Below are 22,656 nucleotides of genomic sequence, written 5' to 3'. Positions count from 1 at the left end.
CAAAATGCAGCTGAGAATGGGACAAGGGGGGGCCAGAGCGGGACCAGAGCCACCTGCTTGGGGACAGCACGGGCTGAGAGGAGTCTATGAATATGTACAGCAGCTTTCACTGAGAGAAATGGCCATTCCACAAAATAATGATGGGATTTGCTATGGAATGGACGGTGAGCAGGGTTAGTGGGAGCTCAGAGCAGCTCAGGAGCAGCACTGTGCCGTTCTGAGGGGCTGGTGATGGGCAGGGGAGGGTACAAAGTACCCTGTAAGGAACTGATGGACAGCAGAAAAGAAATGCTGGGGGTGTCACTTGCTGTTGTGGCAGGAACTGATGGGAAACTCATCCCACAGTGTCCAGGCACAGCTGGTTGGCGTGGCATAAAGGGAGGGATCTGCTCTTGGGGTCTGCTCAGCCCCCTGAGACACAGAAGCAGGTAATGGGGGGGATGTTTTTACTAAATATCACTTAAGCAAAGCTTCCACCTTGCTAGGAACAGCTTAAAATGCTGACGAAAACTCCAATTCTTTCAAATCTTTTAATATGCTTTAAATAAATTGCAAACCCCACAATGTGGTTACCCCAGCGCTGGGAAACACCCACGTTGTCCTGGCAGAGCCTCCTGGAGCAGGGGGGTTGGGCAGAACTCAGCATGGGATTGCTGGAATTCTGCTCTTTACACCCAAATTCAGTGCTAACAGAAGGTTTTGGGCTGAGCTGAGCACAGCAGAGTCCTGCCCTCTGCGAGCTTGAGGTGCTGGGGGGTCCCGAGCTCTGAGGAGAACAGAGGGGCATAAACAGCTTGTGAGGATGGCACAGCCCTGGCATGCTCAGGACAGTCCTGGCGTGGTTTTGGGACAGCCTTGGCATGCTCAGGACAGTCCTGGCACGTTTTTAGGATGTGGTCTGGGTAGTTATGAGGGAACAAGTGCTGTTGTACCACATCAAATGGGCTGGGAGAAAAAACTGGGGAGAAAGAAGGTGGAAATGGATGTTACAAATACCTGAACCCCCAGTACAGCAGTTCCTGCTCCCATGGCTCCAGTTCTCTAACCATGGGCCCCTTGGGCTGTATTTATTCCAGCCCCACCTGTACACTCTGATCTGCCCAAGGGGTCATGGACACACTGAGGTGTGGCAGCACCTCGGGCACTGCAGGGTGACACCGAGCAGCTCGTGGGGACACTGGCGGGGCTCACAGAGGATTCCAGGCAGGATTCCAGGCACAGGGTGTCAGTGGCCAGGCTGTGGGGTTGTGTCTCACCCTGCCTCTGAGCATGTTTGGATTCAGCTGGGTGGAGGCTGCTGTGGGGTTGGGGAGCTGCACGTGGGGCCTTCGGCAACAGCCCCCCCGCCAACCCAAAAAGGGGAGTGTTTGGGTCAGGCTGAGGTGGGTCAATGCTCCTTTCAAGGCTGGCATATCTTGGCTGCTATGGGGCCACCTGACTTTTGGGTTGTCCCCTCCTGCCTCAGTGTGGCCACATCCTACATAAACCCATCACTATTCCCTGGGAAAACACCCCAGCTATGGGTGTCCTGCCTGTCCGAGCTGCCTGTCCCAGTGCCACCCCAGCAGGGACAGGCTCCCCTCCCTGACAGGGACCGGCATTTTGGGTGCAGAGGAATCAGAGTTAACCTCCCCTGAGGTGCCTGTTGATGTGGCTGGACACGTTATTCCCTGCTCTGGTTTAATCAAGGAACAATCTGTCCTACCTTCCTGCTGCCAGGAAGCCTCTCGGGTGCCCAAGCCCTTTCTCCTCCTCCTCCTCCTCCTCCTCTCCTGCCCAGCAGAGCAGCCAAGTGCTGCCTGCAAGGTGAAGGTAACACTGATTTTTAAGAGCTGGAACAAGCTGCTGACCTCGAGAAGAACCAGGTGCCTCAGCCGGGGGCTGGAGCTGTGCCGGCGGCATTCCCATGTCATTCCCTGACTCCCGAGGTCAGTCCTGGCACCGAGCGTGGTGGGATGTGCGTGTGGGGCAAAGAAAGGCAATGCAGGCCTCGGGGGGACATTCAGAGCGTGTAATATTCAGCATGGGGGGTACAGGGGGCAGGACACGTCCCGCAGGCAGACACAGCTTTAGCTCTTCACGGATACAAGGAAACTCTGGAACAGTTATATTATAGTTAGAAAAAATACACTGTACCGAACGAACATTATCTCACGTACAATCAATTTAAACATTTAAATTGATTATAATTTTGCTAAAATATTAACACGAGTACTGGTTGTGCTGCTAAAGTTTCAGTGTTCCCTCTAAGGAAAATATTGCTACAGTTCTACCGGACCCTGTATTAAAATCCTTGGGGTTTTTCCTTTCCCAGCAAGACTGGCTCCACAAAACCACAAAGATCCTGGAATTCATTTAGGCTACCCTGGGGTTTGGGTGTCCCTGGTCAGGCACCTGTGAGGAGCTCAGCACTGGCACAGCCAGGGAATGCTCATGGAACTCGGCCTGGATGGAGGGAGGCAGGGAATGCACTTTGTCACCGGCAGTGACCGCTCAGGAGGATTTGCTGCTGATTACTTGGTTTAAATGGGATTTGGCAGCAGGAATGAGCTGTGGTGGTGGTGACCAGGACCTGCTCCACAGGGAGGAGCAGGCTCTGACTGTTGCTCCTCACGAGGGCGAAGGCAGCAGCGGCTTTGCCGGAGGGAACTGGCAAGGCAAGATCCCGGAGTGCTGGAGAGCTGGGAGAGCTGGGGGTCTCCAAGGATGGAGCTGCCACCAAGGGGGTCAAGAAGTCAAGTTTCAGCTCCTCTGCTCAGTCCTCAGGGACACATGGCCTGGATCAGCTGCTGCACAGGCAGGGAAAGTCATCAGGGAAAGTTATCAGGGAAAGCCAGCAGGGAAAGCCGGCAGGGAAAGCTGGAAGGGAAAGCTGGAAGGGAAAGCCGGCAGGTGGCTGACAAGGACCCACTGGATTTTACATATTTTGTTTTTACAAGGCAGGAATTTTGCAGCTGAAACTCCAAACTGAGCCTCTTTCCTGGGTGCTTTTCACTGACTCTCTCCCCCCATTTCCAAACATGTGAGCCCAGTCGGGAGGGACTTCAATGGCCTGTGAAGCCTTTCCAGTTCCCTGCCTGAATTCCTCATTTCTGGAGACTGCAGGGTGACACACATGTCCCCACCTGGGGTTCTGCTGCAGCTGACAGATGGTGGCTGCTCCCAGTATGAAAACACAAGTCCAATATTGCTCCTAATGGCCTTGGACTTTGCATCTGAGCCCCCGCCCTTGGTGCCAGGGCTGAGCGGGAGGACGTGGCAGCGCTGCCAACCAGAAACTTCCCAATTCCCTGGTGAACAAACAGAACCACAACATGCCATATCCTGCTGATCACAGGCTATTCCCAGTTAGCAGCCAGCTACTGCTGAACTGGTTTCCAGTTTCAAACAGTAACTTTTTACACCCTTGAGCAGAACCCATTGAAGAACAGACTTAATCTGGATATTGACCCTGACCCCGACCCACTGTGACCTCCCCCCGTGCCTCTAAGCCAAGTTTGAAACACCTGTTTGGATATTTGTTTTGTACAGTAAATATATACAAAGAAAAGTAACACAGACACCACTTAACTTCCTTGTGAATTTGGCACTTTCCATGGAACATGGACTGGAAAGCTCCTCAGCAGGAGCCCAACCCTCCCCACCACCCACCCACCCTCAACAGATTCTGTGTTAGCTCTGGAAGAACGAGATAAATAACTCCTCAGAATGAGAGAAATAACTCCTCAGCTACTGTTTTCTAAGAGGAAAAGGTGTCCTGGGCTTTCCCAGCAGAGCCAGCACCCGGCACCAAGGCTTAGAGAGGGCATTTATTCATCTTCCCCACGTGTAGGTGATGTGGTAACAACCTTCCTTCCTTCTGGCTTAGAGGGAACACTGCTTTTAGAAACCCTGGGACAGGTAAGACAAGAACCAATACCACTGTACAGAATTCACTGCACAACGAGCTAATAAAGGGACCCAGCACTGACTGGCCACGGCAAGGAAATGGGACTGAATACATTTGGGATCGGCCGGATCCGGTGCTGCACCGTGGGACGCGGCCCCGGGGACGCCCCGGGCCCTCAGTACGCTGGCACTTGGTAACCTTTGGGGTTGGCCTCTAAGGTCTCGGTGAAGGGGGGGCTCTGGTAGGTCTCCGTGCTCTCGGTGCCGCTGCCCACGGGGTACCCGGGGTACGGCGCGCTCGGGTCGGCGGGGAACTGGTCGGTGGCAAAGAGCGACATGTCCGTGCCCAGGCGGTACCTCTGCAGGGCCCTCACTGCCAGCACCACCTGCGGGAGGAGCAGGAGGTCACGGGGGGCAACCTGCATGGTCTCAGCATCCCACAAACCCCCCAGGACCCTGCATGGCCCCAGGACCCCGTGACCCCTCAGGACCTCACGTCCTCCCAGGACCTTGCACTCCCCCAGGACCCCACTTCCCTCCAGGATTCCACAACCCCCTCAGGATCTCACATTCCCCAAGGACCCCACTTCCCTCCAGGATTCCACAACCCCCTCAGGATCTCACATTCCCCCAGGACCCCACATCCCCCCAGGATCCCACAGTGCCCTCAGGATCTTGCATTCCCCCATGATCCTGTGTCCCTTCAGGACCCTGCCCTCAGGGTCCCCCAGGACCCCACATCCCCCCAGGACCCTGAGTTCCCCCAGGACCCCACGTCCCCAGCACTGAGCACCTGGCAGCATCCCAAGAAGCTGCTGCCCCACTCTGTTATAACCATGAGCTAATCCAGCCCAAAGCCCACCCTGTAACCCTAAAGGGGCCATTTCTGTGTGACAGGTTGACCCCAAAGCTGTGTTGGGGGTGGGGGTTGCAGCCTGGGCTCAAGACCCCTGTCTGTGCAGATTTGGCACTGCTGGCACCAATGAACCCCTGTGCTGTGGGGAGGGAAAACTGATGAGTGCCAGGCCAGGAAAATAGGTCAGTTCTGCCAAGACTCCTTCACCCTCTTCCAGGTTGCCAGAATTGAGGTCACAAAGGGTGGGAAATGTGGGCAGCAGAGCTGTGAGTGCTCGCTCTGATTTCAGGAGGTTTCATTAACAATTTCAATTAGTTTATACATGACAGGCTCAGGAGGGGGAAAAAAATGCCTGTAGACACTGAGAATGGCTTCCCAACCATCCTGGCCATCCTCTGGGATGGTAACAGGGGAGTGGTGTCCCCGCTGCCCACCTGGGGTGGGAGCAGATGCTGAGGGGAAGCCCTGGGGGCTGCACTCAACGGGCACTCAGGCAACACAGGGATGGAGAAGAGCTGTGGGGAGCTGGGATTAAAAGAGATTTATTTGGATAATCATAAATCAGGGAGCAGTTGAATTGGTGAGGAACTGGAGCCAGGCTGCTGCTGGAAAACCTCGGGCTGGCTTTTGCCCCAATTCCCTTAAGGCAAAATGGAATTAGGGCACATCCTGGGGCTCTCTGCCCAGGAAAAACTGGAGGAGCGGAGGTGACACGGAGCTGTCCTGGCTTCTCCACACACAGTCTGTGGAGCAGGAGCCCCCTGAGTGGCACAGGCCCCCACGACATGTGGGGTCCAGCAGCTGTAGGAAAGGGGCTCTGGGAGAAGCTCCCCTGCCCCTGTGTCCCTGGGGATGCACAAAGCCAAAAACAGGGAGCACAGCAGGTTTCTACAAGCCCCTGCCTTTTGGTGGACAGCAGAGGGGCCAGCCTGGCTTGTCCCAGGGAGCTGATGAGCCTGAGAGCTCCCAAAATCCCCCTGCCATCCCATGAAACCAGGTCAGAGCAGTGACCTGCTCCTGGGGACTGGTTGGCCTCTAACGAGGCCCCGAAATCAGGGCAGCTCGTGGCTGGTGACACGTTCTCAACGGGAACACAACTTTCCAGGTGCAGGAGAAGGGGAAGCCTGGAATTACCCAGAGAGAGGGGACTGAGCTGACGCTTCCTGGGTAAGAAACCACCAGTTTCATCTGTGGAGGGCCCACAGTTCCCTCAGTGCAGCCCCTCAGTGCCCACCAGGATTCACTTCTCCAAACCCTCCCCAGATTCCTCCTCCAGCCCGGTGCTGGGCCCCGAGGAGGTTTTGTGTCTGCCCCGAGGAGGTTTTGTGTCTGCCCTGCCCAGCTCAGCTTGGGCTGCACTCACCCAGATGATGATGGAGAAGAAGGAGAAGGTGATGGCTGCCCGTGCAGCATCAGCCCCCTGCGCAAAGGCCCTGGTCAGCGTCGTCCGCTGCCACTGGTTGGCCAGGAAGCAGAAGGCCACAAACCACAGGAAGGCCAGGAAACCTGGAAGAGAACAGAGCTGGTCAGTGCTGTCACCTCCTCTCCTGCAAGGACCCCACCTGCTGCTGCAAAGGGTATATTTAATGGGATATTGGGAAGAAATCCCTCCCTGTGAGAGTGGGGAGGCCCTGGCACAGGTTGACCAGAGAAGCTGTGGCTGCCCCATCCCTGCAAGTGTCCAAGGCCAGGTTGGACAGGGCTTGGAGCAACCTGGGATAGTGGGAGGTGTCCCTGCCCTTGACAGGGGCTGGAACTGGATGAGCTTTAAGGTCTCTTCCAAGCCAAACCATTCCATAATCCTGTGATTCTGTGACACACGTGACAGCTCTGCTCCTCCCTGCAGAGAATCCCTCTGGGGCTGTGGAACTGAGCAAAAATACTCTGGTGATTATTCCTTACTGGAACCAAAGCTGTTTGAGCAAGATATGGCTGCAGCTCCCCTAATTCAATCACCAGCCAACAGCTCTGCCAGATGCCAAGGAGCTCAGCAAACAGTCAAGAAACAAGCCAAGAGCACACAGCCTAAGGAGCAGGGATGCTTTCCAGAGCTGGGAGGAGGAGCTGCACAACCTGGAGCCTCCCATGATGCTGTTTTAAGGGTCTCCAGCTTTCCTGAGGTCCCCCCACCCTCCAATTTGGATGTCAGTGCATGTGTGGATGCTGGGAATTCTGATCTGATGCTGATTCCTGGTGCTGATTCCACCCAGCACCTTCCCAAGGATCATCAGCACATCAGTATGAGCAGCCACACTGCCAGTCCCCTGGGGCTGCTGGCTGTCTGACTGCAGGGAGAGGGAGAACCTTCCTTTATTCCCCTTTATTTCCCTTTATTCCCTTTTATCTTGCCAGTTGTCCCTAAGTAGGATATAAAATGCACATGAGCATCCCCACCCAGTGCTGGAGTCACAGGGCCCACTGCCTTTAACTCACAGTTTGCTCCTAATTGCAGTTTAAGAAGCCACATTCTTTGTCTCCTTCTCCTGCACAGCTGGGCCTGGGGCTTCCCAACCATCCACACTTCCATCAGCCTGGCCAGGAAACTGCCCTCACAGCAAGGATCAGCCAGGCTTTCCCTTTCCAAAGCACAGAATTTCACCAGAAATGTCCTGTCACCAAACTACCAAAGCTCTGCCTCTGCACTTTCACTTCCCCTTAGGATGATGGCTTGTTGTCAGTGACCTCTGGGATTTATTCCTTAAAGGTCCTCAGGGTCAGAGATGTTTTCTGCTCCCCAGCTCTGTTACAACAGGGCTTTACCAGCAGCTGTTCCCTGCTACGGGAAGCAGATCCAACCCCTAAATTTGGACACAAGGAGATGCACACCCCAGAGATGGTGCTGGCTGGTGTGAGATGAGTCTGGGTCCCCAGTGCCATCACAGCCCATCTGTCCCTGGTGTCACCCGAGGGCTTTCAGGAGTTACAATGACATCATGCACATTCCCGACCGTGCACCGGCTGTGCCGGGTACTGCAGCTGCCAAATTCCTCCGCAGCACCGAGGTGGGGGAGACCCGACCCTCCTCATCCTGAAACCACCAGCCAGAGTCGTGTCCCTGGGGTTGCTTCTCCTGCCACCCATGTGGACTTCCCAGAGGTTTGGTGATGCAGAGACGAGCCTTTCCCCTCCACATCAGCTCTGCCTGCAGCCCTGAGAGGAGGAGGATTCCCTGCAGTGCCACGGGAAGGCAGGAATTGCTGCCGATGGAGGAGATGGGGTCAGGCACAGAGAGCATCTCCAGAAACACAAGCCAGCTGTGGTTCAAAGTTTGGAGGGCTGACACAGATTTTAAAACCCCCCAAGGAGGGCTGAGCTGGCAGTGACGTGGCGAGGCTGCACGTGCCAGTCCCAGCTCCGGCTGCTCCAGCAGCAGCTCCACAACCTCCAGCACACAGGGGGAAATGGAAAACGCCAGGAGGCACCACAAGAGCCAGGAGATAATTATCATTTTAGGATCTGCAGACAACAGAGTGCAAACACCAGGAAAGATGTGTTACCACCCTAATCCCAGCCTGGTCCCAAGCAAACCCCTATCTACAGGAGCAGCTGGAAGAGCTGGAAGAGAAAGTTGCAAATGCTGTTTGCAGCGTGGTGGCCCTGCCTGAACCCCTGTCTGTGTCCCAGTTACTTCCCAGGTGCATTTTAGGAAGAAATTCTTCCCTGTGGGGTTGGTGAGGCCCTGGCACAGGTTGCCCTGAGAAGCTGTGGCTGCCCCATCCCTGCAAGTGTCCAAGGCCAGGTTGGAGCAACCTGGGCTAGTGGGAGGTGTCCCTGCCCATGGCAGGGAATGGGACTGGATGGGCTTTAAGATCCCTTCCAACCCAAACCATTCCAGGCTTCCATGATACTCTCATTCCCTCAGTCAGTGGATGTATGACAAGGACCAAGGAGAAATAAGGCAGAGATGGAGAGCAGTGCCAGTTCCCACATCCCTGGCAGGGAGCAAAGGACTGCCAGGAGGTGGAAGGCAGGGAGGGAGGATTGCAGCCTCACTCTGCCACACGCAGCAGCAGCCAGGAGATGGATGTGATGTTCCCCTTCTGCTTGAATCCAAGGGTTTCAGGCACCGAGCCTCATGGAAGGGGTTGTAAATATTCCCTAACAAGGGCTGGACACCGGTGCTCCAGCACCATGGAAATGAGCTCTCCAGCAAGGAGAGAACACCCTCAGTGACAGGCCAGCACAGGGAGGTGATGATGGATGCTCTCATCTGGGACAGAGAGCCACCAGCGACGCCTGTGCTGGATAAATCACCTTCAGACTTTGCTGACACGAGAGCCTGGGAATGGGGAACATCAGCTGCCAGCAGAGCCAGGCAGCTCCCGCAGCAGCCGAGCAGAGGATGTTCTCTCCCAGCTCAAGGCATCCTGCCTGCTCCTGTTTGCACGGATCAGCCTCAGGTCCAGGGGCTCCAGAGGGCACAGAAGGTCCACGCCAGCCCTGGGGGTCCCAGCCCCCCTCCCCACAGTGAGGGGGGCCAGAGGGGTGCAGAAACTGCCTCTGCTCTGCTCCAAACACATGCACAGAGTGAAACCAGACTCAGCACGACTGATGAAACCACCTTTTCATGAGCCAGAAGTTGATGTGGGAGGGTAAAACCCCCATCTGGTCTCTGACGTGACCATCAAGCCTCACTTCTCTGTGTGGCCTCACCAAAGCCAGCTCAGAAATGTCTCCAGCTGCAGCAGTGACACAGACAAGTGGTTCTGCCCCCAAGCCACCACATGCAGCTTCCTCACCACTGCCCCTGAGCTCATGGCTGGGTGGAACAAGGCCCCTGCCACCCCTGTTCTCCCTGAACGAGGCACTGAAGTTGTGTCAGGCCGTGGGGGGAGAGGGGAGGACTCGGGAGTGGAGCTGCAGGGCCCAGCTCCGACCCCCTGGAGCCAGAGCCGCCCCTCCCTCAGCCCGCAGAGGTACCTGAGAAGCCGAGGTCCAGCAGCACAGCCCGTTTGCGGTCCTTGACGCTGCTGATCTGCTGGAAGTACAGGTCCACGATGAAGAAGAAGATGCAGCCGAAGAAGGCGATGATGCCGACGGCGACGCCGTAGCTGCAGGCGCTCTCATTCTCGTTGAAGATGCAGAGCAGCTCGGAGCTCTGGCTGTCCTTGTTCACGTAGCACTCATTCACAATGGAGCCAAACACCACGATGGAGAAGATCTGCAGAAGGAAGGAGGAAACACAGCTTGCTGCTGTTTACATTTACCTCCCTTTTCCAACAGCAACATAACTGGATTCAGTCCTGTCATTGACTCCATGGCAACATGGCATTTGTGAGACGGATCCTGACTCCTGTCTGGTTGGTGGCTCCAGCCAGAGGGCTGGTGGATGGTACCTGGTGGTCCTCTCCTGTGAGCCTGCCTGCCTTTCAGTGCCCTGCCTTGCAGAGTATTTTAAGGATGTTTCCTCCAGACAGGCTGGGGAGGGTAAAAATAAACAGACGGGGCAGGTCTCTGCACAGTCCTTGTGCTCATGCTGCTCTCCATCATCAGGCTGTTCTGGATAAACTCCCTGTGTCCCTGTGGAGCCAGGAGGAATGAAGTGCCAGAGGATAACTGAGCTGCTGAAGGCTGAGCCAGGGAAGGGCTGGATGCCTGGTGGAGGGGGGACGGGAGGTGGGGAGCAGCTCACCTGGGCACAGGGGACAGGCTGCCCTGGGAATGACTGGGCAATTTTCCACCTGGCTTAGCAGGGGCTGGAGGATGCAGGACCTGCCCCCGTTATCCAGTGACCCGGTTTGGGCCCTGACAGGGAGAGAAGGGCAGGGGGGCTGCTGGTGGCTGGGACAGGAGGGTGTCTCATCCCTGCAGGCAGGGAAGGAGCGGGCTGGCAGCAGCAGCCTGCACTAATACCATTCACCACGCTGCAGGCTGAAGTAAATCCCTTATCTCCCAACACCAAAGGCAGGAGCGGAAGCTGCGGGACCAGCTGCATCCCAATCCACTCTGGATCCTGCTCCATCAGAGCCTGGGAAGTGCTGCCCCATGCCTGCACCTTGGGCTGTGAGCAGGAGGGGAGGGAGGCCTGCAGGCACCGTCCATCCCGCTGTGAGCCTCTGATTTCAGCCCTGGCTGTCTGCATCCCTGCCTGCATCCCTGCCTGCATCCCTGCCCACATCCCTGCCTGGCTCCCAGCTCCCCAGGCGCTGCTGGAGGCCAGGAATGCGGGAGGGGAGACAAGAGGCTGCCTGGGAGCCGCTGGGGACGGACATGGGGCACGATCAGCTCCCGCTGCACCCGCAGGAACAGCACGACATGGGGGGCATGAGACAGGGATGGGAGACACAGGGGCAGCAGCCCAGGAGCCACAGCAGGTGGCTTTCACAGTCACCCGTGTCCCAGTGCTGCTGCCCTGCCATGGGTCACCTCCAGCACCCCCCAGGAAGCCACATCACAGAGGGGGGAAATGGAGCAAACCACCCCCAAAGACCCAAACAGTCTTTAACGTAACATTGTGACAGACATTTTCTCCTAAGCATGGGCCAAATGCCTCACCCCTGACCTCCCCAAAGGACTTAATTTGGATTTACCTCCTCCAAATTCCTTCCAGTGCTGGAGTGAAGCTGGGCCAGAGTTTCCTCACATGAGAGGACACAGTCTTAGGCTGTGCAAGGGGAGGTTCAGGTTGGACATCAGAAAGGGTGGTCAGGCATTGGAAGGGGCTGCCCAGGGAGGTGGTGGAGTCCTCATCCCTGGAGGTGTCCAAGGAAGGCCTGGCCATGGCACTCAGTGCTCTGGGTTGGGGGACAAGGTGGGGATGGAGCACAGGGGGGACTCCATGGGCTGGGAGAGCCTTTCCAACCTCAGTGACTCTGGAATTCCTCTGCCTGAAGCTACTTACAAAGGCAAGTGTCCCATAAGCAAACACATCTCTGACCATCTCCACTGAGTCTCCTCCAAACTGGAGGACAAAGAAGTGGATCTGCAAGAGACTGATCTACTAAAATGAGATGGGATTGGTGAGGGACCTGGTTTGGATCTGTAGGGTGTCATCTGAAATAGATGATGAGCAGAAGCAGCAGAGTCTGTGGAGTACACCCCATCTCAGGTGTGTAGGAGTTCCTGCAAGCAGTTACCTCTGGAACAGGGAGGTAATCAGACCTTCCTGCTCTTGGAATTTAATCATGACCTGGGTCCTGTCCTCCATCCATCCCCAGCTCAGCTCAGCTCTGAGCACCAGCCACAAGCTCAGTGGCCACCCAAGTCACCCATTGGCATCTGCACCTTGTTCCTCACCAGTGCCACCCTTAGCTCATCATCACCATCATCATCGCCATCATCATCACCACCATCACCATCATTATCACCACCATCACCATCACCATGCACACAACAAGGGCACTGTGTGTACAGAAGAAACAACAACAAACAGCAATAATGATTTTCCCAGTGCTCTGGCAGCAGCTGTAACATCAGCAGTTGTAAAAAATCCGTTCATAAATAATGCAAAATTGTTATTTACCATCAGAAATAGCAACAGCATTAGTAAAACAGGCCCTGGAAGAAATAATGTGATTCTGGAAATCATGAATAATTGAGAACCCCTGATTCCACGCGATTACTTCTCTGGCAGGGCAGCAAACTTGTACTCAGCTCCTCTGACAGAGTTTTACTCCGTTCTCCCAGCAGTAACAACCTTCCCCATGCCTTTGGGAGCCTGGTGGGAGCCCAGAGTTCTGGTGGGTGAGGCAGAGCTCCTGTAAATACAACTGAGGATGTCACAGAGCAGAGGTCTGGTACCTGCACCAGGTTTGCATACCCGGGGCTGTTGATGGAGGATGCCCAGAAAAGTTTTACCACTTATCTTCCAGCTCCAGGGGGCTTTGGGAAGCAAGGCATCCTTCTTGCTGCCAGACAACCCAAGTGGCTCATCCCATAAGACCCCCATGACCACGTTTTGATGTACAAAACATGGGAAATGTTTTGTACATCAAAATCTTGGGTGGTCAAAATAGTAACAAATTTCAAGCACATATGTTTGATAGATGAGCTTAAAACATCAGCTCTGGCTGAAATACTCCTGTCAAAACATGCCTCTGTCAAAACATGGGTTTTCTCTCCCTCACCCCATGTTTGAAATGTTAGTTTTTCTTAAAAAAAAAAAAAAACAACTGGTGCTGGTAAAACATTTTAGTGAGAATAGATTTGGTGTTGTCATTCTAACTATAGATCAAAAAATGCCTTTTTTTTTTTTTCTGAGAAAATGTGGGTAGATGGGGGAAAATAAACCCCGTGTTTTTTAAAGTTCATGCAAAACAAGTGCCATTTTCTAATCACCTCTACAAACCACAGCGGCCCAAACCCCCCAACCAGAGACTTGAAAGTAAAAATACAAGGTCAGATTTTGCACTGTGAGTGAGATTCCATGGGCCTGAGTGATATCTCACAGGATTTGCCAAGGAGCCTTCACAGGACACTCCATTCTCCAGCTGAACAACCTAACACAACCAGCAGCAAATCTTGCTCTTGCTGGATGAACCAGTGCAAGATATGGGTAAGAAAAATAAATTTTCTCCAGGCACTCCAGTGTGGAATTGCATCCTCCTTGCCAAAGCTTCCCCAGGAATGTGCTGGGGCTCCTGGTGGGGGGCTCCTGGTGGGGGGCTCCTCAGCCCTGAGCGATGGGAGCCCCGGCTCCGGCAGCTCCGGTGGCACAGACCACCAGTGGGGAGGGTGGGGAGGAGGAAAGCTCCCTTCTCCCAGCCTGTCCATTCAGAGTTGCACTTGAGGCACACAGAGGAGCTCCAGTGCCCCAGTCACATCCTGGGAGGGAGCACAAGGCTGGTCAGGAGGTGTGGGAAGCGCTCGGACCCACGGGGACACTCGTGCGAGGGCAAAGGGAGCTCGTGCTCCAGCAAACCAGGGAGAAACTGGGACCTCACTCTGCAGTGAAAGCCAGCTGCCCAGTTCCCCTAGTTTAAAGTTTGCTTCCAAGCAAGAGAGGAGACCTCTCCAGGCCAGACAGCATTTCTGGAATACAGGACAACAGGAAAAGTCTTCTTCCCTGTGAGGGTGGGAGGCCCTGGCACAGGTTGCCCAGAGAAGCTGTGGCTGCCCCATCCCTGCAAGTGTCCAAGGTCAGACTGGATGGGGCTTAGAGCAACCTGGGCTAGTGGAAGGTGTCCCTGCCTGTGGCAGGGGGTGGAATGAGATGAGCTTTAAGCTCCCTTCCAACCCAAACCATTCCAGAATTCTGTGATTCTGCAGGACCCAGAGCTGCCATCCCAGGAGCCCAGGGCACTGGGACACCCGTGTGCCCACAATGGAGAGAGATACTTTTTAGGTGTGGATAAAGCTGGAGCCACGTGTCTGCCTTCTCTGCACCAGGTTTTTACCATCTGGAGGCCGGTGGCTGGTCAGGCTGCCTGACTCCCTTCTGGAGTTATACTCTGCAGCTCCCTGTTCCCTCCTGGGGCTTGAACCTGCTGCACCCCAGCACACACACATTTTTCACCCCCCTTGCTTTCAGCCTTCTGCAGCCCAACGATTAAAACGTGCTCCAGGAGACCTCGTGGTCTGAGCACAGCCAGTGCAAGGAAAATAAAAAGCAAATAACACAAGGGAGCACGAGCTGAAAGCTTTGGCGTGTGAACTGTCAGCCATTTTAAGGTGAGATGTTCCCACTGCTGATGCGCTGTACTGATTTGGGACCTATAAAAAACATCACCAGAAGGTGTGGGGTTGTAGGAGACTGCAAAGCCCTGCTTTGATTACACACGCAAGCAACCATTAAAGTCAGCATCAAGGAAACGCAGCGCATGAAGACAAATAACCCCGAGCTCATTTCCTCTGCTGCGGCTCCTGATCGATGGTGCTGGGCACAAACCACACCAGGGAGTCAGCACCAGCCTCTGGGTCACCCCTCACCACTCCAGTGTGGGCACCAGTGAGCCAAATGCCACCCTGCTCAGCACTCCTCGAGCCTAGCAAGTGAAGGATGGACCATCAAACGAGAAGGGAAAACAATTAAGGTCAAATTAGCACAGGCCAAATCCTGCTTAGCACAGAGTGTTTCCCTAAGCCCTGGATAAGCCCTCGTGCCAAGCCACACACATCCCTTGGGCACATTCTCCACTCAGGGACGAGTTGGACCCTTGGCAGAGGACCAGCCTCCCTCAACGCCCACCCAGCTCAGACCCAGGGGAAATCAGGGCCCGGGTCCCTCCCCAGTTTATCTTTGCAGTTGTCAGTCATAGGGAAGTTTCCAGCACAGATCTGCATAATTTACTGGAGGGTGTGAAGACTAAAGAACTGCTTTGGGCACCGCCAGATCTCCCACGGGACCACGGCTACGACCACAGAGGTCAGACCTGACGCGGTTCCTGGCACAGAGAGAGGTGGTCTGATGCTGGCTGTAATAGGTTTATGGACATGTCCACCAGGCTAATCAGCTAGGGAGGATGCATGTTGATGACCACATGACTGATTTTTACTGAATTACTTTTTCTAATGTGGCAAGAGGTGCTGGAACACAGCGCCCATTCAAAGTTCCTAATCTAGTACTGCAATCTGAGCACATGGCACACCAGCAGTGCTTGAGACCAGTGATGACAGAAAATGATAAGTTAGAACCATTTTCAGCTCAGATCCAGTGAAACTTCCCTATAAGTCCATTACCAAAAATGCTAAACTTAAGTTCTGCCTTCAACTACAAAATTATTCAACTTTAAGAAATAAGAGGCAGCAGATCAGGTCAGGCAGCTGCCAGTGTTGCAGGAAAGGGTTTTCCAGCTGTGTAGGCACCGCACTTTTACTGCTGCTCTGACTGAAATCATGGGGATTACTGGAAACATTTCTTAGTATATTTTCCAAAACTGCCTTTAAAAGCCAAACCTAAATGTACATCAAGAGAACAATTCCCCTGCAAAGCTGAGTGGCCACTTGAAAGCCTGGCTGGCACGGGCAGTGACAGCGAAAGGAACTCATGACTCTGTGGGCATCCTTCGTGAATATCCAGTCTGTTTTGCTGTGCAAAAAATGTCTCAAAAGGAAACCACAAGAGCGATCACATCTTCATCTGACAAACTGCATCAGACAGAGGGGGAAGAGATGAATGAGGAACTGTTAAATGGTTCTTTCCAGCTTTTGATTTTGCAGCTCAAGCCAGGAGTGGTTTTTCCCCCCTTCAGATACTCAGAATTACTCTGTGAGGGGGAGGTTGTGGTGTGAGGCAGAACCAGGAATCCCCTGTGGCCATCACTGACATTTGGGGCTTTCTGTGTTGAAGTCACCATTCACCTGCCAGTCCCTCAGAGGTTTGCCAGCACAGGGTCTGAATGCACGGCCTTGAAGCTGCTGCTGGAGTCACAAAGAGGAACTGGAGCCTCCTTTGGTGGTGGCTCGTTGGGAAGCCCCAGCAATGGTCACCAGCACCGAGTCGCTCACTCCAGGCACGTGAGACTGGTCCCAAATCCTTGTGGTGATTCTCCATCACCACCCCAGCACATCTTGGGCAGATCCCTCCTCTTTTCCCCAAGGAATGTCACACATACAGCAAGGGTGATGCCTCCAACGTGAGGTCTGACTGCCCAGGGTAACCACATTTTACAAGGATGCACCACCAAAGCACAGGAGGGAAAACCATGTGAAGAAAGCCCACTCCAACACCTAAACTTAGGGCTTTTTGAATAACCATCCAGGGCATGGGCAGCCTGGATGTCCCAGGATGGCAGGCAGGGAAGCCTGGGAAGGGCTGTGTTTGCTTTGTGCATCCAGGAGCAGCATGGCGGGCGTTGGTCCGTGCTCCGGCTGCCAACACGGATGTCACCAGGTGCCACAGCACTGCCACGCTCACCCAGGGCAGCAGTTACAAATGAACAGAACAGAAAGGCAGCAGAGACCTCAGCAAAGCCTTTGGCTGCCTCCTCCATCCAAGATCTCCCCCTGGACATGGCTTTTGTCTGGTAAGAGCAGCAGAGCAACCGCTCGGAAGGAGCCCGGACACGCTCTGCTCTACCAAACCTGCAAGAAACAGCAGGTGGGAAGGGAACCCCCACTCACACCTCCCACCCAACTGCAGTCCCAGCTCACACTGGAAAAGAGTTTTAAGTCTGAAGTGGTTTAAGGCACAGGTAACTGGACTGCAGCAGCCAAGGAAAAGCCAACCAAGGCTCCCCCAAAGTGGAGCAGCAATGGAGAAGGGTCCCTGACAGGTCTACCAGCAAATGTGAGACCTGGGAAAAGGGCTGCAAAGGGCTTTTACTGTGGAACTTCCACAGCCAAATCCCCAGCCCACTGAAAAGAGCAGAACCTCCCACCTTGCTCACTGGGCTTTGGAGCTGACCCCCAGTATTGCAAACTGGATGGGACGGCACCGCACACATCCCGTGTTTGGCCATATCAGTGGTTCCTACACTTGTTTCAAGTTAAGTTGATGTGTTTCTGCAGTTGTAAGCACTTGGCTTTCACCAATTCCCTGTGAACACAGAGCCACGAGACCAGGGACTTTACCACTGAATAAGCCAGCCAGCAAATACACACAAGACTATTTTCTAAGCCATCTCCATAGTCCATATCCTGGTCCTGCTTCCCAGCAGTGTCCAATCCCCAAAGGGATCTCTGGGAGCTCTCTGGATGTGACATGACAGATTTATCTCACATGGGCCCAACTCACCAACAGCGGGTCAGATTTATCCAACCATTCCCCAAACCAACACCACTGTCAACAGTTTGCCACTGCACTCAAGGAGGATCCAGGAGGATCCAGGTGGATCCAGACCAAGTTTTCTAGACTGAGGCAATGCCTCTAGGACACAACTGCTGCCAAGTGCCTGAACCCTGCCCAAAATGCCCCGTCCACATCAAGCTGGATGCCCCAGATCCATTCCTGGCCCAGCTCTGCTCATCCACAGCCTCCAGCCAAGCACCGGAGCTGGACAGACCCTTCCTACTGGGGGCTTTTGGGAAGGACCTGGCATTCCCGACCTCCCAAGGCCATGCATACCTGCAGATCTCAGCAGAAAAGCCAGGCTGGGGAGGCAAATTAGGGGCTGCTCTCACCCCTGGGCATCCGGGCCCCCGTGCTGCCTGGTCGTGGACCACCAAAGCCTTCCCGAGTGGCTGCACAGCCCATTCCACCGCCTGCTCTCCGCTCCGCGGCAGGAATTCACGGACGGGAAACGGCCAAAGCCCATGCCATCCCTCCAGCAGAACGGGGAGCTGGGCAGGGCTGGCTCCCGGATTTCTGTCACACACACGCATGCACGGAGCGTGGAAGACAGGAAAATGTCCTCTGCCTCCCGCTCCGCACCCCATCCTCCAGCACCGAACCGGGCACGGGCACCGGCGCATCCCCCCGCCGCTCCCTGCCCCATTCCCAAGGGAATTCCCTGCCGGCTCCCCCGGGAGCCAGCACGGCCCGGGCGCCGGGCACCCCCCGCCGCAGCGACCCCGCACCGGGCACGATGTAACGGGCACGGGCGCGACGCACCCGCCCCGCACCGCGCACCGGCCCCGCAGGGGCACCGGGCGATGCCGCGGGCACCGCACCCCGCGCGGGCACTGCCCCCGCCCCGCACCGCCCGGGGTACCGGGCACTGCCCCCGCCGGCCCCGCCGCGCCGCCTTACCCAGGTGGTCACCCGGAGCAGGGTCTGCGGCTGCTTCAGGAAATCCACGGGGTCGATGGCCCCCCCCGCCCGGCCCGCTCCGAAGGACGCTCCTTCCATCTTCCCCCGCCGCCCGCTCCGAGACGAGCCCCGCGCGCGCGCCCCGCGCCGGCCGCGCGCCTGCCCACCCGCGCCCCCCCCCGCGCCCCTCCCGCGTGGGCTCGTCCGCAGCGCCGCGTGCGGGCGGAGGGAGGAACCACCCGCCGGCTGAGGGGGGGCGGGGGGGCACCGGCAGGTGCGCGCGGCCGGCGCGGGGCGCGCTCCCTCCGCAACGGGCCCGGGCTGTGGGCACGGACACTGTGACAGTGTGACAGTGTGACAGTGTGACAGTGTGACAGTGTGACAGTGTGACAGTGTGACAGTGTCACCGGGCTGTGGGCACGGGCACTGTGACAGTGTGACAGTGTGACAGTGTCGCCGGCAGGTGGGTATGGGCACCACAGACAGCCAGTGTCACTGTGCTGTGGCCATGGGCTCCATGCTATGGCCATGGTCACCGTGCCACGGCTGGGGACAGTGTGCTGTGGTTGGGGACACTGACGTTGCCACTGGCAGCGTCACTGTGCTATTCCAAGAATTACTGTCCTATAGTCATTGTGCTGCTTCTGGGGATAACACAGCATAGGGACAGAGTGTTGTCACCAGTGTCACCGTGCAATGGCAGGGGCTACCTGTGCTATGGCCAGGGCAGCCCCACGCCCTGTCAGTGCCCGGGCTGTTGGCAGGAGGAGATGCCATGCCTGGAGCACAGGGAGGTCACTGCGCTGCTCAGCTCAGCTCTGCTGCAGACACTGACCCTCAGACAACACCCTATCTGTGCACATCCCCCCAGAAAGGGTGGCTGTCACCCCTTGGGGGACCCTCAGAGGCTCAGCTATGGCACAAGACGCCGATCACAGGGACCTTCAGCTGAGAGCGGAGGGGAGGGTTTGGCGGCCGCTCGTTGCTGTTCCACACCCACAGCTGGTGCAAGAAAAGAGAAGTGAAGATGGACAGGGCCTAAGCTCTTGCTTTCCTCACACAGGAAAGGGGGCACCCAGATCTGCCAGGGGACTGCAGGAGGCCAAGCCCCCATCCTGCTCCCTCCCCATGGACAGCGGGAAGGAGGAAAAAGAAGAGCCTTAGAGGGAAACCCTCAATTACTGGGAAGGAGTTCCCCCCGCGGCTCCAGGACCATCTCCTGAGTTAGTTTTCCTAGCACCGTGATGATGATCCTGGTTCCATAGATACCGATGCCATGACAACTCTGACATCATCCGTGCTTGGGACGGGAGCTGCAGGAACGTCGCAGGGAGGAGCATGCGGAGCTGTGGGGCCGGGGGCTTCTCCCGGCTCCTCGACCAGCTCTTCTCCCACCTGCTGTCCCTGCAGCTCCATCTCCCCTTGCAGGGACCAGTGTCGCTGCCACACCACAGGGGGTACCTGTGTCCAGGTGTGTCCAGCCCCTCACACACATGGCTGTCACACAGCCAAGGATTCCCGTGCGCTCGGCCCCGTTTCCAGCTCATTCTGGCCTGTCAGCTCTGCCAGCCTCTTCCCTCTGGCAGGTGAGATCAGGATTTAACTGTTAAAGCTCATGGTGATGCCACGCAGTTTTTCTCAATTACAGGTGAGTCATCGTCTCTCTGGGCCTATTTCTGAGTCCCAGCAGGAAAAGCAGAACCCAGCCTTTCACTCCTCAGTGCCACCAGCTCAGCAGACATCACGCTGTACTATGCAAAACCGAAATGGCCACGGAGACAATGGTGGGTTGGTCCCTCCTGCTTTCCTCTGGCACGATGTCTCACGGAGCTGGCCAGGCACTGCACCCCAGTGCCAGGAGCATCACTGCCAGCTCATCCCTGAATTGCAGGTCAGGAACAAAGGCCAAATTAACTGGAAGGGATTACCCCAGGTGGGATTTTCAATCAGCTTCGGCAGTTTAGAAGCAGCTGTTCCAGCATCCTCAAAAATCAGTTTCATGCTTTGAGAACAAACCGTCCCGAATCCATCAGCCCAGAGTCACAATGGCAAGGGCTGCCCTGATCCCTGAGGGTTCCCAGTGCCAGGGAAGCAGCATGTTCCTGGGGCTACTGCACAGGGAATCATTTGGACCTGTGGGATCTGCTCCTGGTTTTCTCACGATGTTGGGAAAGACACTTCAATTCTCCCCCTTTCTAAAACGTCTTGCCCAGCCCACCTGTCCCAGCTGGGACAGGGATATTTCAGACAATGCAAAGCACAAAGCACCAGGACCCTGCCTGAACTTTTCAGATGTTACTGTAGAAGAAATCATCACCATTTTCAGACAAAAATGTGCCTTATAGACTTCCAGGCATGACCATGGTGCATCAGGCAAGGTATCCTACTGATATTCCTGCTCCTAAACTTCTCCCCTTTCTTCAAGATTCATCCCTCCAACCTGTGCTGTGTGCAGTGTTTGTACAATCATTTCTCACGTCATGGGGTGCCAGTTTTCTTCCCCTGCTACAGCACAGATAAAGCTCAGGACGTATCTCCAGCCCACACACAAACTGTTTTTTCTGTTTCACTTCCTATTGCTGCAAATCAACGGATACACAGAGCCAGCCAATAACAGGGATGGATATTGCACCTTCGACATTTTCCCCATCAAATGGAGAACAGCAGCATTTGGAAATGGCACTTTCCAGAGCATCAGTTCAGTTTGAACAAGTTCTGGCTGCATTTACCACTCCCCCTGGATTTCAGTGACAGGGAACAAACAGCAGCACACAGACAAGTGCCTGAGATCTGTCTGTGTTCCGATTTTACAGGAGTTTAATTAAAGGTATGGATTTGCCTCCTGCTGAAGTCATGCTGACTTCTTAACCTTCGTTTTTATCACGAAAAAGCAATCAGGTTTTACTCAGGGGTAAATACACGGACAGGACAACCCGGAGGAGACAAGGTGGGGGGCTTTCTCCTTCTTCAAAACCTGTTCAGGTCAGCCCTACCCACTCAGCCAAGGGCCAGGATTGGGACCTGGCCCATAAGAAGCTGAATAATGGACAAGACCAGTTAATATGTTTTCTTTAGCAGGACCAAAGGAATTTTCTCTGTGGCAGTAGGACGCTCCTGATTTGGCAGGCAAAACAATCAGATACATTTTCTACTTAACAGCTCTGAAATAAAATAGTTGTAGAATCTGGAATGGTTTGGGTTGGAAGGGACCTTAAAGACCATCTCATTCCAACCCCTATTCCATGGGCAGGGACACCTTCCACTAGCCCAGGTTGCTCCAAGTCCCCTCCAACCTGCCCTTCAACATTTCCAGTGATGGGGCAGCCACAGCTTCTCTGGGCAACCTGTGCCAGGGCCTCCCCACCCTCACAGGGAAGAATTCCAACCCAATATCCCATCTAACCCTGCCCTCTGTCAGTGGGAAGCCATTCCCCTTGTCCTATCACTCCAGGCTCTTGTCCCAAGTCCCTGTTCAGCTCTCCTGGAGCCCCTTTAGGCACTGGAATGGGCTCTGAGGTCTCCTTGGAGCCTTCTCCAGGTGAACATGCCCAGCTCAGCAGAGGGGCTCCAGCCCTGTGATCAACTCAGTGGCCTCCTCTGGACTCATCCAACAGGTCCAAATCTCCCTGTGGTGGGGACCCCAGAGGTGCTCCAGGTGGGAACAGCGATGTGCAGCTGCCTTGTTCTCAGAGCAGCTCTGACAGTGTGCTTGGAGTGCAGCTGCTCTGGCTCAGCAATCCCGGTGTGCAGGACCCAGTGCCAGCCCCAGAGAGCCATCCAGGCTCCAGCCACGTTCCCAGCCCACCGACTCCAGCAGCTCCCCGAGGTCTGACCCAGCTCTGGCATGGGTGTGGGCAGGAAAACAGCTTGTCCTTCACATTCCCAGGGCAGCAGGCCTGAAGTAGCACTTTGAGACATGTTCATTTAGTTGTTGCTCCGAAGTGCTTTGCTTGCCATTCATTAGAGCTTGGCAGGTGCTGCTTTCAGCCCTTAGAAAAACAAGAGCTCATGGAAGTGTTGAGAGGAGCTTAGAAATCCATTGCCCAATGACAGAGAGAATGGACTTCCTGGTGAGTAACACCTTACCTCACTATCACTAGAAAGCCCTAGAAGCCTTCCACCCTAAGAGATCCAAAAATATCTGGAAGATCATTTCTGAGCTGGTTACTCATCCACTTGTGAGATGCAGCCGTTTCTCAGGTGGGATCCAGCAGTTACTGTGCAAGGATAAACCCAGGAGAAGTGTGCCAGAAAAACACGTGGAAAACTTCACTAACTGCACTTCGGGATAAGAGAACTCAGTGAACTGAGGGAGCACTGGCTTTGAACAGGAGAGTTGATCTCT

At 55.2% G+C, this 22,656-nt stretch overlaps 1 protein-coding gene and 1 long non-coding RNA gene across 4 annotated transcripts; one reads left to right on the top strand and one right to left on the bottom strand.

The window, feature by feature from the left end:
• Positions 1 to 1,997: 1,997 nt before the first annotated feature.
• On the bottom strand, positions 1,998 to 18,459 carry SYNGR3 (synaptogyrin 3). Of its 2 annotated transcripts, none has more exons than XM_064673402.1 (4): positions 18,312 to 18,459; positions 9,665 to 9,905; positions 6,108 to 6,250; positions 1,998 to 4,274 (listed from the first exon to the last, which is right to left on the bottom strand). In XM_064673402.1, the coding sequence occupies exons 1-4, from the start codon at positions 18,408 to 18,410 to the stop codon at positions 4,065 to 4,067; spliced, it is 693 nt and encodes a 230-aa protein (XP_064529472.1). In that variant the 5' UTR covers positions 18,411 to 18,459; the 3' UTR covers positions 1,998 to 4,064. The 2 variants fall into 2 exon arrangements, with proteins under 2 accessions (XP_064529472.1, XP_064529471.1); XM_064673401.1 differs by lacking the exon at positions 18,312 to 18,459 and adding an exon at positions 17,744 to 17,959.
• On the top strand, positions 18,447 to 21,156 carry LOC135423311 (uncharacterized). Of its 2 annotated transcripts, XR_010434768.1 has the most exons (3): positions 18,629 to 18,774; positions 19,960 to 20,095; positions 20,203 to 21,156. It is a non-coding gene; the product is annotated as an uncharacterized LOC135423311 (long non-coding RNA). The 2 variants fall into 2 exon arrangements; XR_010434767.1 differs by having other exon boundaries at positions 18,447 to 18,774; positions 19,960 to 21,156.
• The last annotated feature ends 1,500 nt before the right edge of the window (positions 21,157 to 22,656 follow it).

Source organism: Pseudopipra pipra, chromosome 16 (genome assembly GCF_036250125.1).
Source record: "Pseudopipra pipra isolate bDixPip1 chromosome 16, bDixPip1.hap1, whole genome shotgun sequence".
Classification (NCBI taxonomy): Eukaryota; Metazoa; Chordata; class Aves; order Passeriformes; family Pipridae; genus Pseudopipra; species Pseudopipra pipra.
This window is presented reverse-complemented; position numbering and strand designations above follow the sequence as displayed.